Below are 19,738 nucleotides of genomic sequence, written 5' to 3'. Positions count from 1 at the left end.
TGTTTTTAAGCAGAGATTTGATGACTATCTGCTTAATTGAGATTCCTGCATTGCTGGGGGTTGGACTAGATTACCCTTGGGATCCCTTCCAATTTAACAATTCTATGATTCTACACAGTTTTTAATGCAACACAAAATAGATTTTAAAGGGTCAAAATACACATGAACTTTACTGCATAGCTTTCCTTTGAATTAAATTTTCTTCTTCTTCACAAATTGCTAGGATGGGGGGGTGGTGGTCCTTATCTGGCTTGGGATCCTAGCGGGGCAAAACATGAGCAGGGCAATTTCTGCAACACAAACTACAGGCATGGGACCCCCCCATTGGGATCAGGATTGCAGCAAGGGGCATAGGTTTAATCCTGCCTAATCATTCCTCACAATGCTAAGGTCCCAGTCTAGATCATGCCCTCATGCTAGTAATTTGGGGGGTGTCCCCCCCACCCCCAAATTACTAGCAGTTAAGGTCACATATAATTCATCCTTGGGTTCTAAGAGCTGCTGGGCAAGCCCAGTGTCTAATCCAACTCAAAGCAAAAGCAGACGCTTTTATTACAGGTTCTGGCAGCTGTTCCCTTGACCTCTTTAGCTTTACACTTTGGGGTGTTTAACTGCTTTGAGTTTTCCCCCTACAAATCAAGTGGTATATAATTTTTCATGAAATTAATGAATGTTGAGTGGATAAGGCCTGGATCCTTAGTCACAGGTGTACCCCGTTAGAGATGTTCAGGAGGGTTGACTCTGTCTGGGCTAACACACCTCTCCCAACAGCGGCCTGTGCAGGATCGTGGCACCCAATCCATGTTGGGAGCGACTCCTCAGCACAAGTTTGACCCCACCAGGTTCCTATCAGGTAGCAGGTGGGCCAATGCCTTAGCCAAACTGACTCTTTCCAGTAATCAATAAAGTCATGGCTTAATTCAACTCAATGCCAGTCCCCAGTGTTCATTCTTGTGGCCCTCCCTTCACCTGTTATGTACCTGTGCCAACAATGCAAATTGGGCACATTCAGCTAAATTCCAGTTCTGGGACTCACTCACATTTCCTTTTCTTCCTGCAGATTTTTGGCCTCATCCTGGAGCATCTGCAAGTGCTGCTGGGCAATGAGGAGCTCCTGGGATGTTCTCTCCAGTTCTTCCAGCAGCCCTTTGTTTGTAAGCTTCAGCTTGGTATTTTCTACTTTGGTCTCCTGCTTGTCATTGTGCAGTTCTTTAAATTGTCCCTCTAACTGGGTGGGAAAGGAAAAAAAAACCAAAACAAATGTATTTTAAAAGTCAATCAAGTTCATCTTTTAATTGAATGGATTGGGAACAGCAACCATAGTGCTATTAAATTTGTTTGTGTGTGTGCAAATACAGAAGAAGGGCACAAGGAGAAGGGGACGACAGAGGATGAGATGGTTGGACAGTGTTTTTGAAGCTACTAACATGAGTTTGACCAAACTGCAGGAGGCAGTGGAAGACAGGAGTGCCTGGTGTGCTCTGGTCCATGGGGTCACGAAGAGTCGGACACGACTGAACGACTAAACAACAGCAATGCAAATTATGATGAAAATCTGACATGGTCACACTTGACTTCATAAGAGGAAACTACGCAAATGAAGTGATTGGAAAAGAAAGGAATGGAAAAGCCAAGGGAGTCTCTCCAAAATGCTAGGGAGCTGTTTAAAAACACAGTATTGAAAGTTCAGCTGGAATGTATACCATTAATGCATGTCAGGAAAGCAACTCAGAGGCAAAAAGATGCTAGTGTGCTTAACTAAAGTCAAAGAAGCTTTTAGAGGCAAGAAAACTTAATTTAGAAAATGAAAGTCTTTTTCAAATGAGAACAAAAAGAAACAAAGTTTTATGTCAGAATATGGCAGCTCCTTTCATTCGGACTTGCCTTTGTCACAACCAGCGCTGTTTCTGTTCGACTGCAGTTCCGTTTCAGCTAAATACTAAGTTATTCATCTTGCTGTCAGCTATTTAATATAGGTTACGTAAGTTATGCTCCTTATTTACATTACTTATGTAACTTTTTTCATGTCAGGGTAAAGAAAAAATCAAAACATTGCAAAAAGAAACCATTGGATACGTTATCAGGAATGCACTCTTTCAAAGATAGCTGCAAACAGATGAAGACACAACATCACAAAGCAGCCTCTTGATGATTTAGGACGTGAGAGCTGCTTTACCAAAAAAGCAAAAAACAAAATGGTATCCTGCTGTAATAAATATAATTGCAGTTTTCCCACTCAAAGGTCAAGTTTTGCCCAGCAAGCAAGCAAAACTTTCTCTGTATCTGCATCTCACTTACTCTCTTCTGTTTCTGAGCCAGTTGTTCTAGTTCCTGCTCTTTTGCTGTAAGCTTATGCTCCAGATCCTGACTTCGGGACTGAAACCTTTCTGTGTCCTGTAAAATTAGAAGAAATTATCGTTAAGAGCACCAGGGCATTAATTAAGAAGTCTAGGCATGTGATCATGTTCCCAGTATTCCATCTGTATATTATAACCACTTTTTTGCCCATTTAATAATGCCATCTTTAATGTGTTCTTCTTGCATTTCAAATTTCAACAAACGGTTATAAATTTTTGCAATAACATATTTGTCATCTGTACACAGTTGCATTTCAAAATATCATTTTTTGTTCTATACCAAAGGGTCCTTTTATCCAACTTAAATCTCTCTGTTAATTGTAAATGAGAAAAAACAACTGAAGGCCATAAACTTCTACTATTAACTGTTTCCTTGTTTTAATTTTACAGTCTCTTTGACTCCGCTCTAATAACTCTTGATAAGTTAACCATTTCTCTTTGAATTCCTCTTTTCTCTTTTCTATGAAACGCTTCTTGTGTTGAAATCCATAAGGGTATCTTTGCACATAAACTATATTTATTTCTATTCCAAATTCTTCATATGGTACATCTAACGAAATGATTCTTGAAATCCACATTAACTTTGACTTTATCAGATCATAAACATATTGTACAAGAATATGAGCAAGGGATGTGTGCATTAAGTGCCAGTTTACTTCAGTTTGCATGGGTTTTTTGTTGTCTGTTCTCCCTACTTGAGATAAACCATTTAAATCAGTGTCTCATCTCTCTATTTACAGGTAGGTAGCCGTGCTGGTCTGCCATAGTCGAAACAAAATAAAAAAATTCCTTCCAGTAGCACCTTAGAGACCAACTAAGTTTGTTATTGGTATGAGCTTTCGTGTGCATGCACACTTCTTCAGATACGCTGAAACAGAAGTCACCAGTGCATCTGAAGAAGTGTGCATGCACATGAAAGCTCATACCAATAACAAACTTAGTTGGTCTCTAAGGTGCTACTGGAAAGATTTTGTTTTGTTTTGTTTCATCTCTCTATATCTATGCTCTTTGGTGCAAATGAACTGGTATGTGTCTTCACTCTTCTTATTTTTTTTGAAAAAACATTTTTTTATGAAAGATTTCTTGGTTTACAAAAGTATGTGCAACGTCTCTTTTTTCAAGTAACATTTTCTACAGATCAGTTTCATTTGCTGAGACATTAGGGTTACATTAGGAAGAAAGGGGGGGAAGAGGGGGGAATGGTGAGTGGGGGTGGGGTCGGGTGTCAATGTTTCTATTATACTTAATGTATGTGTGGGGTTTTGTGTCAGCATCACTTGTGTAGGTCCTCTTTACTATTTGCTTGTGTTCCTTTGGTGGTGAGAGAGGTTGGGGTTGGCCTAGGGTGTGGTTGTTTGTTTGTGACTGGCTGTGGTGAACTTTGTTTTCATGTGTGAGTGGGGTGAGTGGGTGTTTTTGAGTCAGGTTAGCCATATTGATTTGTATACAGTTGGTGGATTCTTGTCGTTGCCCTGTTGGGCTGTGTATTTGATAAAGGGGAACCATACCAGGGTGAAGATGTCTTCTTCTATTTGTCCCCATGTCAGTTTCAGTTTGTTGGTTAGTTTTTCTAGTAAGGCTGTTTCCCATACTATTTGGTACCATTGGTCTATGCTAAAGGTAAAGGTAAAGGGACCCCTGACCGTTAGGTCCAGTCACGGATGACTCTGGGGTTGCGGCACTCATCTCGCTTTACTGGCTGAGGGAGCCGGCGTACAGCTTCCGGGTCATGTGGCCAGCACGACTAAGCCGCTTCTGGCGAAACCAGAGCGGCGCACGGAAACGCCATTTACCTTCCCGCCGGAGCGGTACCTATTTATCTACTTGCACTTTGACGTGCTTTCAAACTGCTAGGTTGGCAGGAGCAGGGACCGAGCAACGGGAGCTCACTCCGTCACAGGGATTCGAACCGCCGGCCTTCTGATCAGCAAGCCCTAGGCTTTGTGTTTTAGACCACAGCGCCATCCAAAGTCTGTTTCGGGGTCCTAATCCGGCCCGCTGGTCAGTCTTATCCAGCCCCTGTAGCAGTTTATTTCCTGGGGTAAAATCCTCCAATCATAAAAAAGCTCCACAACTTGGGGGTAAAATCATAAAAAAGCTGAATAACTTCAGTCCTTAAAAAAGGTGAACAACAACCTTGGTTGGCCCTTTGGTTGGCCCTCACGGCCCTTCACTTCATCAAATCTGGCCCTCTTTGAATGAAGTTTGGACACCACTGGTCTATGCTTACTCCTGACAGGTCCCTCCAGTGTCTGGCTATTTTTCTGGCTGCTGAGAGTAGGTGGGTTATGAGCTCTTTGTGATGTGAGTGGGCATTATTATTTTGGAAGGTGTTCAGTAGGGCCAGCTCTGGGGTGACTTGTAATAAAAGGTAAAGGGACCCCTGACCATTAGGTCCAGTCGCGGACGACTCTAGGGTTGCAGCGCTCATCTCGCTCTATAGGCCAAGGTAGCCGGCGTTTGTCTGCAGACAGCTTCCAGGTCATGTGGCCAGCATGACTAAACTGCTTCTGGCAAACCAGAGCAGCGCACGGAAACACCATTTACCTTCCCGCCAGAGCGGTACCTATTTATCTACTTGCACTGGCGTGCTTTCGAACTGCTAGGTTGGCAGGAGCTGGGATCGAACAACAGGAGCTCACCCCATCATGGGGATTTGAACCGCCGACCTTCTGATCGGCAAGCCCTTCTAATACTTGCTTAGTTATTTTGCATATTTCTTGTATGGCTATTGTCCAGAATACTTGGATTTCGGGGGATTCCCACCACATGTGGAGGTATGTGCCTTTGGAGGCGCACCCTCTCCAGCATTTTGGTGAGGTTCCTGGGGGTATTAGCACTAGTTTCCCTGGTGTTAGGTACCACCTGTAAGTGAGTTTCAGTTCTTTCCTTTTCATTTATTATTACAACATTAGAGCAGCTGAGATGAAATCCATGATAAAATGGTGCGAATAAGGAACTTGCCTTCAAAAGGAATTTTTCTTTCTCATTTTTGATCTGCTGTTCCATTTCCTCATAGAGATGTTGGATTTCTTCATCATAGGCGGCAATCTTCCTAGACAGAAAGAGAAAAGTACATCAGGTGAAATTCTTGCTGTAGTAGTGGCTTTTGGATTAATATATAAGGAACCAATCCCACATTTTTACTTCTGAAATACCACTGTGTATTTCGGTGGGAGGAGGAAGATTTCTCTGAATAAAAGTTGTGCTGTGCTAAATTCTGTTCTTCGTGCAATTATTTCTTCATTCCATTTTTTATCTTTATTCAGCTCTTCAGCCAAAAAAGGCTTACAAATCATGAAAATAGGGTAGGTTACCCACCAGCCAGAGTTAAGGTACCTTGTTTTTCAGAGCTGTAAGAACCTCATTTTCTCCTCTCTTCCTTTTCATTTTATTGTAAAAAAGGGACAGTGGACCGGCCCCGTGCTGAAAAAGTTTGCTGACCCCTGATTTAGTTGGGAAAGATTGAGGGCACAAGGAGAAGGGGACGACAGAGGACGAGATGGTTGGACAGTGTTCTCGAAGCGACTGGCATGAGTCCGACCAAACTGTGGGAGGCAGTGGAAGACAGGAGTGCCTGGCGTGCTCTGGTCCACGGGGTCACAAAGAGTCGGACACGACTAAACAACAACAAAAAGCACTAACCTATTCAGGACACGCTCCAATTCACTCTTTTCATTATCAGCTTCTTGAAGCTGAGAGAAAACTTTTGTCAGGAACTCTTCAAAACTAGACAGTAAATGTGGCTCATCCTTTCTCAGGTGTGACCAGAGTTGCTTTATGTCACTCTCGCTGGAGAAAAGGGAGAAAAAAGGAATCTGTGTTACAGTATTTGCATGGTTCCTGTAGCAGCAAAAGTTTCAGCATTTGTGCATCGCAAAGCAAAAATCACATCACTATTGTAGTAATGAGGCCTATTACATGCTTACCGCCATGGTGAAAGTATAAAATCAGGACAATGTATCCTATCAATATGAAAGTTGGCAGGGATAATTGACCTTGTGAGAGGCATGGTAGCTTGATAAAATTACAAAAGAAAGAATGGTCAAGGAATAATAATAATAATAATAATAATAATTATTATTATTATTATTATTATTATTACTACTATTATTATTATTATTATACCCTGTCCATTTGGCTAGGTTTCCCCACTCTGAGTGGCTCACAGCACATATCAGAACATACTAAAACATCAGACATTAAAAAAAAACTTCCCGGTGCAGGGCTGAGATGACAGTTTTTATGCTCATCCAAAACATAAGGAGAAATTGAAGGTAAGATTTTGTCCTGTTTTAGAAGAGTCCTGCGGCGGCACCTGGTAGGTTTATCTGCTAGTCTCAGAATGACCAAGTGCAAAAACAGAAGATGGAACAAGCTATTTTTCTCCTGCTCAGGAGGGTAGGACCGAAACCAATAGCTTGAAATTACAACCTGCTTTGAAAGCATTGATTGGATGCTGTTCTGTGGAGCTCTCAGCAACCAAAGGAAAGGACATAAGCTGACTGTCTTTGCTTTGCTTTGTTCTTTATTACTTCTTCCTATTAATAAAACCTGTTTCTTAAATAACTGGCCTGGTGTGTTTTGGGTCCATCTCTAAAAACAACCTCTCCCCCTTGGCTGAACAACCCCCTGTAGCTGAAGTTCATTAGCTGCAGTCCTGCGCTCTAGGGAGGCTGAAGACAATTCGTTGTACGGTACTCTTCTTTGTGACAATAATTCGGGAGTTTGATAACTGCCTCCATGTCTCCCTCTCAGAGTTACCCACTCTATGCTAAACATACTGCGTTCTTCATGGACCTTATTTTGTATAACAAAATAAAATAAAATAAAATAAATCCCTTCCAGTAGCACCTTAGAGACCAACTAAGTTGAGAGAGTGTGGCATATTTTCCTTGCATATTCAGTAGGATAAGTAGAGGGTTCTTAATTCTAAGACCCTTAGGTATAATGTCCAGGTTCTTGCATTTAGTCAGAAAGAAGATGTCGGTCTGCACATGTGCAAGTTTCTTGGTGAGGTTGATGGACTTCAATTTCATGCAGCTCAATGTGGTGCCTTCCATAGTTCCAGTTACAGGTAGGTAGCCGTGTTGGTCTGCCATAGTCAAAACAAAAAAATAAAATAAAATAAAATAAAATAAAAATAAAAATAAAAAAATTAAGGTGCTACTGGAAGGAATTATTTTATTTTATTTTGTTTTGACTATGGCAGACCAACACAGCTACCTACTTATTTTGTATGACTCGGCCATCTTTGCTGCCCTCCTCTGGATCTGTTCCCATTTGTCTGAGGAGTGTCACTCACTACCCATGGCTGCACTGGGCCTTCCTGCGGCTGCTGTGAGCCGTGCCAGACCTCGCCAGGCCTCCCCGCCACTGCGGCGGGCTTCGTGGCCTCATGCCACCGTGTGACATCACATATGTGCATCATATGCATGGCATCACACACATGCGACAGCCCTCCCCCAAAAAGTTGGGCGGAACTTGGCAGTTATGGTTCACTTCTCTGCGTCCAAGGAGTCCATGACTGGGGGAGGACAAAATGAAATAGGAAGGCTCCAAAAAGACTGAGCCTGTGAATTTAGCTCTGAAGTAGCTGCTTAATGTACTGAAGCGGGGAACTCTGTGAAACCTCAGCGTAGAGTTTAGGATTGCAGTGCTGCACAGAAGGTAAGTGTCAGGGAACTGCCATTGGGCAGTGGGAGGGGGGCTGAGGCTCTGCCAGAGTACAGAGAACCCCGATGCCTCCTGGACAGCAATACCTCTTCCAGCGAGGGAAGCAGCAATGCCACTAGTGGGGAGGAGAGGGAAATGGGCAGCCGGGTGGGGAAGGGGCTTGGATATGCTGGGGAGAGCCCCAGCGCCTCTTCTCATCTGGCTGACCAGGAGAGAGGTACGACATTTCTGTCACCCCACTTGCGCAGAGGGGTGAAACGCAAAGAGAGGAGGAGGAGACTCGGGGTTCCGAAATTCTTATGTTGGGGACGTAGCCGGAAGGGGCCACTCCCGGATTCTGCGAGTGATTGAGATGGTCACGAACTTGTTTGCTCTGCACTGTAAATAGTTTGCACAATAAATCCGATAAAAGACATGCCGGAGTTTCTGCCTCGTTACTCGTGAGTAACCACCATAAGGACATTACAGCAAGCAACAGGACTGAGGAAGGAACAAGTGAGAGGAACCACTGCTGTATTGTTTTTTGATGCACTGAGAGATTTGGTGTCCAAATTGCCAAGTGGAAATCCTAAAGAATGTCGTTCTTTGTGTTGTGTCTTTTTCACAGTCCTTTAGCCAGTTATCTTGCAGGTGCAAATAGGTGATACTGCTGCACATACAACCTGAGATGGTACAGCCCCCAAAGAACAGCACCGTGTGATTCTCCTGCTTCTCGGTTGTTGTTTTTTGACAAAACTTACTCTTCTAAGATATTGTTAGCTCCAAGCCTCTCCATAAGATTCGAGAACTGATATTCCTCTTCATTGCTTTCCACGCTGTTTTGTTTCCATTCAGACTGGTACACATTTTCAGTTTCACATTCCTGTGTGTCGGAAACAGATGCCGTCCGACCCAACAAAAACTGACCTACAAATTAAAAAGAATTCACCTGATAAAATGTTTGGCCCTCAGGATAATTCCAAGGAGTTGAAAATATTGATTTACAACAGCCTGGAAAATGAACTACACAACTCTCAAAACTAGGTTCTACAAGGTAAAGGTAAAGGTAAAGGGACCCCTGGACGGTTAAGTCCAGTCAAAGGCAACTATGGGGTTGCGGCTCTCATCTCACTTTCAGGCCGAGGGAGTTGGCGTTTGTCCACAGACAGCTTTCCGGATCATGTGGCCAGCATGACTAAGCTGCTTCTGGTGCAATGGGACACCGTGATGGAAACCAGAACGCACGGAAATGCTGTTTACCTTCCCACCACAGAGTTACCAATTTATCTACTTGCACTGGCATGCTTTTGAACTGCTAGGTTGGCAGGAGCTGGGACAGAGCAACGGGAGCTCACCCCGTCATGGAGATTCGAACCGCCAACCTACTGATCGGCAAGCCCAAGAGGCTCAGTGGTTTAGACCACAGCACCACCCGCGTCCCAGGTTCTATAACAGGAATGCTGTTGGACTCCCACTGGCTCCCGGCAGTCTGGTGAATGATGATGATGATGGAAGTTGTACTTCAACAGCATCTGCGGGGCCAGATTTCCATTGGGTGAAATCAATAGCCGTTGGTGAGTATGGCAGAGCTGTGGAATTGCTCACCTGAAACTAGCATCACTGCAGCAGACCTGGATAGGGCAGGAGTGGGGCACAGCAGCATTGAGGCCGAGATGAAACCCCCCAAGTCAACCTGGAGCTGGGAGGGGGGTGCACAGTCACAATATTGCAACTGCCCTGCCGCACCCTTGTCCCCTCTAGGTAAAGTGCAGTAGGACCAGTGCCAGGGAGGGGAGCTCCACCCCACCCCCCAACCAGCACGTGGGCACACCATATTAGCCGAGTGTGGCTATTTAGATCAGTTAATACATCATCGGCCCTATTATACCTGAAAGAGCATCTCCACCCCCATCGTTCAGCCAGGACACTGAGGTCCAGCTCTGAGGGCCTTCTGGTGGTTCCCGCACTGCGAGAAGTGAGGTTACTTAGTGGTGCCCGCCCTGTGGAAAGCCCTCCCACCAGATGTCAAGGAAATAAACAACTACCTGACTTTTAGAAGACATCTGAAGGCAGCCCTGTTTAGGGAAGTTTTTAATGTTTGATGTTTTATTGTGTTTTTAATATTCTGCTGGGAGCCACCCAGAGTGGCTGGGGAACCCAGCCAGATGGGCGGGGTATAAATAATAAATCATTATTAATATTATTATTATCATCATCATCTGAAAGGTCTTTGAAGCACCATTTTCATTTTAGAACTTACTAAATCCTGTGGAAAATTCCTCTGGAGTAAGTGAACCATTGCCATCTGCATCCAGAGTATCAAATACATTCTCCAGCTCTTCCAGACTAAGAGGTAACTCACCATGAAGCCTCTGAAATGACAAATTGTTCCTCGTATAAAAATGAATTTCAGTTAATGTAAATCTTAAGAGTCAGACAAATAATTTAGATATGCAGAAGATTGCCTGGTCAATTAAATGACGCAATGCTCTACAAAGACGCATTGTACACTTTACCTGCATGTCACAACGAGCAATGAATCCTTTGCCTTCTACATCACAGATCTGAAAGCACTCTTGTGCTTTTGCTAACATATCCAGCTGCGCTCCTGAATTTCCATCTGCTGCTTTGCTAATTTCTGCATTTCCTTGTGTCCCACGAGGAGCAACGACCCTTTTCTTTCTTTCCATCTTCACCGCTTTGATTGCAGAAGCATTTCAGGAAGCAACCATACAGCTTGGTCTCCAATTTCGGCCCCGCACCTGAATATGAAAGAAATAAAACACATCTCAACGATGCTCTCCTGCATTTTTTAGCAACCACCGCTCTTTAGTTAGCTGCTGAGGCACAGAAGAAGGAAGGGGGTCTCTTTTTATTGAACAAAATGGCCAGTGTGATCTCTTCCTTTCATAGAGTGGACAACTCAAACTGCAAATAGGTCAATGAATGGAAAAGTGGGGCTGAGGAAGATGGAGCACATCTAGAAACTATATCAGAAATAAAGCCAGCCTGATCAAAAGCGGTAAACACAGGATTTTAACTTTAATACTGTTATGAATTTGTGGGTGCCAGACAATTTTAACCCCCGGATTCAGCAAGTGTTAACAGCTAATTAAGAGGGGCCATCTTCCTGTTTTGAGGTGATCGCCTGGGTGATGGGCCATTAAGAGAACAAAGGATCAAGGGGCTCGGTGTGAGACGGTTCCTCTCAAAACCAGAGTTTGGAGTAGAGAGATTAGTAAGATGTGATGTGAATTAGAAGGAAAGCAACAAGCTGGAAAGCCAGAGAGGCACAGCATGATATTTGATGTCTGTTTGAATGCAAAGCTGTAGCTATAGGAGAAGCATGACCCTTCTGAGGTGTGGATGCAGTGAGCTCCTCCACCGTAGGCTCAGGCTGTATATATGTGTAAATAAACCATATATCCTAAAGACACCACAGTCTCCGCTGTGCCTCATTCCCAAAAGGAAACAGAGATGCTAGGTAAGTGCCTAGGAACCTCTACCATATTGCACAACTCAGAGTTTGGGGTTGTGTGCAACAAAACCCTCCCCTATTACAGGGTTAAGGAATCTGTGGCCTCCCAGATGTCACTGTACTCCTGTTTCCATCAGCATGGCCAATGGTCAAGGATGATGGGAACTGTAGTTAGAAGCCCTCCTTAATTCTAATTCCTTAGTTCTAATCTATGAACTCAATGTATTTTCATGTATAAAGGTAAAGGACCCCTGACAGTTAAGTCCAGTCACAGACGACTCTGGGGTTGCGGCGCTCGTCTTACTTTACTGGCCGAGGGAGACGGCGTTTGTCCGCAGTTTTTCCGGGTCATGTGGCCAGCATGACTAAGCCACTTCTGGCGAAATCAGAGCAGCACACGGAAACGCCGTTTACCTTCCTGCCAGAGCGGTACCTATTTATCTACTTGTCCTTGCTTTCGAGCTCCTAGGTTGGCAGGAGCAGGGACCGAGCAAGGCAGCTCACCCCGTTGCGGGGATTCGAACTGCCGACCTTCTGATCGGCAAGCCCTAGGCTCTGTGGTTTAGACTACAGCGCCACCTGCGTCCCCCCCCCAATGTATAGTTCATAGGAAGAGTAGGGTGTGCATGTGGGACCTCCAACGCATGGAGGGGAGAACATTAAATATTCACTGACAATTTTCAGACCATTTCACTCAGCACGTAAAAATGCAAATATGCATTGAGCACAATTTTTCATTCATTACCTGGTAATATATCAGACTTAACTAAACAGAAGTTCCACCCTTTTTATTACCTTTGCTTGTCTCTGTCCCATGTTAGATCCTGTTTGTATAAAAGTGCAAACACAGGTCAATTGAGTCACAGGACAAGAGAATAAACTCTTAAGAGCCTTATCTTCAAACACGCTGCGGCAGCAAATAATGACTTAGGGTGGTTGCCACTTCTATAAACTCACTAGTGTTTCTTTTATAATTCCTAATAGTTAATATAGTATAATATTGTTATGAGTTGGGGCAGCTGTATGCCTGAGTCCCCATTCTAATTCCTGGATCCAGCACGGATTCAATTCCTGGTATAGAAAGACTTGTTTCCTGGTGAGGTAATGACCCTCTAAATATGGGCCATTAAGCTAACAAAGGAAGTGGCTCTGTGCCAGATATCAAATGGGTGGGCCTTCCTCAACTCACTGGTTGTTAGAAAGACAAAGGTTAGAGTTGAGAGTTGTGAGTTGAACCTAATGAGCTAGAAACCTGGAAGCTGGAAGCAGACAAGACTGCAGGCTGGGCAGCTGGGAGACAGAACCAGGCCTGGTTGATGCTGGAATCAAAAGGTTGTGGCTATTATTATTATTATTAATTAAATTTATATTGTTGTTGTTGTTCAGTCGTTCAGTCATGTCTGACTCTTCATGACTCCGTGGACCAGAGCACGCCAGGCACCCCTATCCTCCACTGCCTCCCACAGTTTGGCCAAACTCATGCTAGTCGCTTCGAGAACACTGTCCAACCATCTCATCCTCTTTCGTCCCCTTCTCCTTGTGCCCTCCATCTTCCCCAACATCAGGGTCTTTTCCAGGGAGTCTTCTCTTCTCATGAGGTGGCCAAAGTACTGGAGCCTCAACTTCAGGATCTGTCCTTCCAGTGAGCACTCAGGGCTGGTTTCTTTAAGGATGGATAAGTTTGATCCTCTTGCGGTCCATGGGACTCTCCAGAGTCTCCTCCAGCACCATAATTCAAAGGCATCAATTCTTCGGCGATCAGCCTTCTTTATGGTCCAGCTCTCGCTTCCATACATTACTACTGGGAAAACCATAGCTTTAACTATACGGACCTTTGTCGGCAAGGTGATGTCTCTGCTTTTTAAGATGCTGTCTAGGTTTGTCATTGCTTTCCTCCCAAGAAGCAGGCGTCTTTTAATTTCGTGACTGCTGTCGCCATCTGCAGTGGTCATGGAGCCCAAATTTATATATACCCCCTATACCCAGGTGTCTCAGGGCAGTTCACAGAATAAAACCAAGATGCAAAACCACGAAATACATAATAATAATAAAAACAACCCAATAGCCCCTCCCCCCCAAAAAAACCACATTTTAAAAGGGTATAGGATGTGGAACAGATCAACCAAAAGCCTGGTTAAAAATGAACGTTTTTGCCTGGCTCCTAAAGGTATATAATGAAGGTGCCAGGCGAACCTCCCTGGAGAGAGAGCGGTGCCACTCAGAAGGATACCATGGGTTTACCATATATCATAAAGACACTACTGTTTCCGCTGTTCCTCATTCTGAAGGAAACCAAACCCTGGTTAAGGTGCCTGGAACTGCTGGAATCTTGCAAGAGTTGGCATGCAACATTATAGTACCTAAGGACATGAGCTTTGAGCTAGCATGCTCATTTGCGGGAAGTGGCTGTGGCTCGCAAGCATGCGCCCTTGCCGGTTCAGAAACTCACATGTGCCTGTAGCATTTCTAAGTTAAGTGGGGTGGGTGGGTGGGTGAGAAAATTGGTGTGACCACAGGAAACATAACGGCCACTTCAAGTGTGAGCTCATTCTGAGCGTTTCCACCCACCCACCCCCCAAACTTTTTGTAACTAAAAGAAAGAACATGAAAGATGGAAGAGGAAATAAGAATGAACAGAGAACGACGTGGGAGGGAAGGAGGGAAGGAAGGAAGGAAGGAAGGAAGGAAGGAAGGAAGGAAGGAAGGAAGGCAGGCAGGAAGGAAGGAAGGAAAAAAATAACACAGAAAGGAAGACAGGAAATTTGGGGAAATGAAAACTACAGTGAGCGAGCAAGAAAAATAGAAGAGCCTTGAAAGGAATGGGGGAGTAATGGGGTGTCCTCTGTTATCTGGGGTAATATTATCGACCTTCCTTAAGCTGTAGTTGGGTACTGAGACTTCCCTTCCTCCACAAAGCATAACTGCATACTCTTCAATTTTCCTCAGATGAAAATAGGGACATTTCTCTCACACACACACACCCCAGCTGACCCTCCTCAACACAGCAAATGAAGTATTAGTTGAGAGAGAGATTTTTACACACATATTTGATGTTTGATTATTATTTTTTGGGTCTCAAGTTGGTGAGAGGATGCCATAACACTGGAATTCATGGACATCCAATTGAGCCAAATATTGGAAGATTCGGGAAAACCCTGAAAAGAAAATCCTTCTTCACCCAGAACGTGGTCAAACTATGGCACTCGATCCCACCAATTTGGATGGCTTTACAAAACATTTAGATGAAATTCATGGAGGAGGAAAGGGGTCTTGATGGCTACTAGCCATGAGAGCGATGTTTTGCCTTCACAGCAATGCTTTTAAATACCAGCAGCTGGGAAACTAAGGAGGGGAGGGATGCTCTTGGATTCGAATCCTGCTTTCAGGCTTCCCACAGACATCTGGTTGGACAGATGCCGGATCAGATGGGCCATTGGCTAGATCCAGCAGGCTTTTCACAGAACCATAGAACTGTAGAGCTGGAAGGGACCCCAAGGGTCATCTAGTCCAACCCCCTGCAATGTGGGGATCTCAATTAAAAAAACATCCATGGCAGATGGCCATCCAATCTCCGCTTAAAAACCTCCAGGGGAGGAGAGCCCACAACCTTCCGTGGGAATCTGTTCCACTGTTCTTGTGCCCTAATAATTTCAGGTTGCAGATCTATGTTTGAACCTATATCTATCTATTGATTCATTGTCAAACTTTTTATTCCACAGACATTAAGGGCAAATGCACAGGGGATTTTGAGAAGGCGGGGGTTCACTTAGAATCATTCCTGCAACTGGGAACTTTTTATGTAAAGAGCTTTGATGTTTTTGCACTCAAGCAGTGTATAAGTTTTGTGAAATAAAATAAATAAAATAAACTCTTCATAAAAGGTGGGGTATAAATAAATAAATGATAATAATAATAACAATAATAACAACAACAACAACAACAACAACAGCAACAACAACGACAACAACGACAACAACAACAGTGGAGTCACAAGCAAAGGGAAGATTCTAAGTGCATTTACCTAAGCCCACTTCAATACACCCTCCCTGCTAAATATGGGAATGTTTGCTATCAAGCTCACACATGGCAGCTCTGTTTAGGGAAGTTTTTAATGATTAATGTTTTATTGTGCTTTTAATTCTGTTGGGAGCCGCCCAGAGTGGCTGGGGAAACCCAGTCAGATGGGCGGGATATAAATATTTATTTATTTATTTATTTATTTATTTATTATTATTATTATTATTATTATTATTATTATTATTATTATTACTGTAATAGGAAACCACTGCCTTAAATTTTTTATGCTGTCTAATTGAACTGGTATTGGCAATTTTCAGGGATGAGTTGGAGGTTTGCCCCAGAAATGGGTCTTTAATGTATTGGTTTTAACAACTGCATATACTACATGAGAATAATTACCGGTATATACCCCCCCTTTCTTTGGTTATGCAACCCAAGCAGCTTACATGTAATTCCCAGATAGTCAGACATCCAGGCACTGACCGGACCCACACCTGTTTAGCCATAGCAAGGTGATGGTCTCATGCACCTTCACACCATAACCAGGAGTTGCATCCTTTTTAAGATGCTTCAACAACTTGGTTGATCTTACACATGCTTAGCTGTAAACAAGTCCCACTAAATGAGATTCCCGAGCACCAAGGCTGCATCACAAATTCCTGTAGTTACAAACAATTCAGGGTGCAATCACATATACTCACTTACCTGGGAGTAAGCCCCACTGAGGTTTGAATTCAGTGGAACTTACTTTGGAGTAAACACATTAAAAATGGTGGTGCAAATGGGCCTACATTCTAACTGCGCACATCAAAGGGGGGGAACATCCTTTGCTAAAAATAAAGGTAAAGGGACCCCTGACCATTAGGTCCAGTCGTGTCCGACTCTGGGGTTGCGGTGCTCATCTCGCGTTACTTGCCGAGGGAGCCGGCGTACAGCTTCCGGGTCATGTGGCCAGCATGACTAATCCGCTTCTGGTGAACCAGAGCAGCGCACAGAAACGCTGTTTACCTTCCCGCTGGAGTGGTACCTATTTATCTACTTGCACTTTGACGTGCTTTCAAACTGCTAGGTTGGCAGGAGCAGGGACCGAGCAACGGGAGCTCACCCCGTTGCGGGGATTCGAACCGCCGACCTTCTGATCGGCAAGCCCTAGGCTCTGTGGTTTAACCCACAGTGCCACCCGCGTCCCCTTTGCTTAAAGAAAGGGTGCCTATTTGATCAGGTTTAGAATATCTATATATCGCTATGAGAAAAGAAAGAGAAACAAACCCACCGATGCTATTAAAACAGGTTGAGATTGCAACTAAATCTACATAACTTTTAGATTGTCCTGAATATCTGTTCTCCTTCCCTGACAACCCACCAAATAAAACTGCTCTCCTTTTGTTAACGGCATCTAGGATGAAATGCGATATTACTTCTCTTGTCATCTTCAGTGAGTTACGCTTGCAAGGGGGGGCCCCACTGGATCTTCGGCACAGGAAAGAGATTATGGTTTTTCTGCATTTCAACACATAAAAGACAGAGGAAGTAGAAACCAATGGCCTTCAGCTTCAGTAACAGACATGTTCCAGCGGTTGCTGGCAGGCTCATTCCTTCAGCTAACTTTGGCTTCTGCATATGTGTCATTAAACATTACTCTGCTTGCTTTCTGGCCAGTTACTTTATTTAAAAAAAAAAACAACCCGACAACTTACCTCTGCTCACTTCCCTGGAAGAACAAAATACATATCCGCAGGTGGCTCTCGTGCAAAGGAACACACTCAGCTGCGTCCGGCTGCAAGTCCTAAGCCTGTTTTCTCAGGCTAGTTGTGTGCACATAGAGGAAGAAGGAAGAGTGAATCAGAGGGGGCAAAGCACTTCCAAAACATTGCTGAGTCAACATGAATTTTATACAAGAAGCTGTGGGCGGGACAGAGCAAGTCTAACCTGTTCTGCCTCTTCTTTTTCCTCCCATCTTGTCAAACCCACATATACATGCAGTTTTGCCACAAGAGTAGTTTCATTTTATATGGTGCTGCTGCATGATCCTCGAACAACAATAGTTAAGTCATGATAGCTTGTATTGGAATGCACAGTTTTAAAAACACTCAACACAAGTTTTAAGGTATTCTTCTTCTTCTTCTTCTTCTTCTTCTTCTTCTTCTTCTTCTTCTTCTTCTTCTTCTTCTTCTTCGTTAGTTGACTCCTAAAAAATGTGGGAATTACACAAACACATATTTGGAAACACGTGGATCATCAGAGTTCCAGGGCATCTTTTGGATAAACTGTATGTTTGTTGTTGTTCAGTCGTTCAGTCGTGTCCGACTCTTTGTGACCCCATGGACCAGAGCACGCCAGGCACGCCTATCCTTCACTGCCTCTCGCAGTTTGGCCAAACTCATGCTAGTTGCTTCGAGAACACTGTCCAACCATCTCATCCTCTGTCGTCCCCTTCTCCTTGTGCCCTCCATCTTTCCCAACATCAGGGTCTTTTCTAGGGAGTCTTCGCTTCTCATGAGGTGGCCAAAGTACTGGAGCCTCAATTTCAGGATCTGCCCTTCCAGTGAGCACTCAGGGCTGATTTCCTTCAGAATGGATAGGTTTGATCCTCTTGCGGTCCATGGGACTCTCAAGAGTCTCCTCCAGCACCATAATTCAAAGGCATCAATTCTTCGGCGATCAGCCTTCTTGATGGTCCAGCTCTCACTTCCGTACATTACTACTGGGAAAACCATAACTTTAACTATACAGACCTTTGTTGGCAAGGTAGCTGTCCCTATAGAAATATACAGTAAGATGGGGGGGGTGTTCGAGGCATTACATGAAAACAGAGAAAACTGCCTTACACTGAATCAGACCATTGGTCCATTTGACTCAGTATTGTTGACTACACTCTGCAAGTTTTCACACAGAAGTCTTTAAACCCCGACCTGGAGGCACCTAGGAAAGATGGAATCTTAGACCTGCATTGCAAAGCATGTGTTCTGCCACTGAACTGAGGCCTCCAATGAGAGTTAAATCTACTTCTCTCCCATCTTGCTATGAACAGTACAGATCCGGCTAGGTGGGTGGAGCTGTGAGGGCGCAATGAGATAGCGGAGTCAAGAGGACTTTGCATTTGTTAGCTGTGGGTGAGCATTGTTTCAATGTAAAGGTAAAGGTAAAGGGACCCCTGACTGTTAGGTCCAGTTGTGGATGACTCTGGGGTTGCGGCGCTCATCTCGCTTTACTGTTCCCTCTCCCTGCCCCGACTTGCGCTCCGCAAAGAAAGCCCAGGCACGCAGCCCGCAGACTGCCGAATCCGCCGTCCGGCACCCCTTTGTGCGGCGGCTGCTCGCCCAGGCACGAGCAACCGCGACACAAAGGGGTGCCCCTGCCGACTGGCGGCTTCAGTAGTACCCCGAAGGGAGCCCGGGCTCCACAAGCCAGCCAGCGGCGGAGCTCGGCATAGAGGCAAGGGGCGGGCCAGCGAGGAGGGGTGGCACCCCTCCTTGCTGGCCGGCCCTGCGGCACTATCCCGGCAGTGCTGAAAATAGCCTTTAAAAAATAAAAATTAATTTTTATTTAAAGCCCAAAGTGTCACCCTCAGCAGGGTGCTGCTGGGGCCCCCCGCCCCCCTGCCCCCCTTGCTACGCCCCTGATGAGATCCCCAAATTAACAATTTCAACTTTGGGGTTTTCATCAGTTGTACGCCATAATCACCACAATTATAACAAGCAAAGGCTTGACATATCTCGCTTTGCATGTCACGAGTCTATCTCATATATTCAACTCCAGTAGGTAATGAAAACAATTGCTTACATAAATGGACTTTCCCACGATATTCTAATTTTTCGAGTTTCACTTGTATAATGCTCATAGCAGGGATTTCGTTAAGGTCATCCTCCATATTCTCTCTTGGGTGGTTTATTCCAGTTGACTGCATTATGCAGCTCCTCCCCCCCCCCCCCGACAAGGATTATTCTACAAGGACGGTGAATGTTATGGTAAGCGGTGTTTGCTATCACATCACATGCATTTGTGGGCGGGTTTTCGAATGAGAAATATGTTGGAGAGTCGGGCATCGCTTCAACCACCACCATCAGAAAAGAGCCAGCAACTGTAGTTGGGTTTTGAATTTTGTTTCTTCTTTTGAAACTTGCCTTTTTCAGGAGACAAGTCAGGCTGGGTCCAGTCTCATACTGGAGGATATTCTCCTCGAGGAAGATGGCTTAGAGTTGCTTATTTGTAGGGTTACCAGACGTCC

At 44.5% G+C, this 19,738-nt stretch overlaps 1 protein-coding gene across 1 annotated transcript in view; it reads right to left on the bottom strand.

Moving 5' to 3' along the window:
- The window catches only part of CRACR2A (calcium release activated channel regulator 2A), a 35,248-nt gene extending 17,835 nt beyond the window's left edge, over positions 1 to 17,413 (bottom strand). Inside the window, exons 1-8 of the mRNA XM_033148374.1 lie at positions 17,208 to 17,413; positions 10,529 to 10,774; positions 10,273 to 10,384; positions 8,774 to 8,939; positions 6,003 to 6,149; positions 5,322 to 5,412; positions 2,299 to 2,394; positions 1,041 to 1,228 (exon numbers count right to left, since the gene is read on the bottom strand). Coding sequence (XP_033004265.1) covers positions 1,041 to 1,228; positions 2,299 to 2,394; positions 5,322 to 5,412; positions 6,003 to 6,149; positions 8,774 to 8,939; positions 10,273 to 10,384; positions 10,529 to 10,702 — 974 coding nt within the window. The 5' untranslated portion in view covers positions 10,703 to 10,774; positions 17,208 to 17,413. The remainder of the gene's footprint in view (positions 1 to 1,040; positions 1,229 to 2,298; positions 2,395 to 5,321; positions 5,413 to 6,002; positions 6,150 to 8,773; positions 8,940 to 10,272; positions 10,385 to 10,528; positions 10,775 to 17,207) is intronic.
- Between the last annotated feature and the right edge of the window lie 2,325 nt (positions 17,414 to 19,738).

The sequence above is a fragment of the Lacerta agilis genome, chromosome 5 (genome assembly GCF_009819535.1).
Source record: "Lacerta agilis isolate rLacAgi1 chromosome 5, rLacAgi1.pri, whole genome shotgun sequence".
NCBI classification, from domain to species: domain Eukaryota; kingdom Metazoa; phylum Chordata; class Lepidosauria; order Squamata; family Lacertidae; genus Lacerta; species Lacerta agilis.
Note: the sequence above shows the minus strand (reverse complement) of the source record. Positions and strands in the feature narration are given on the sequence as shown.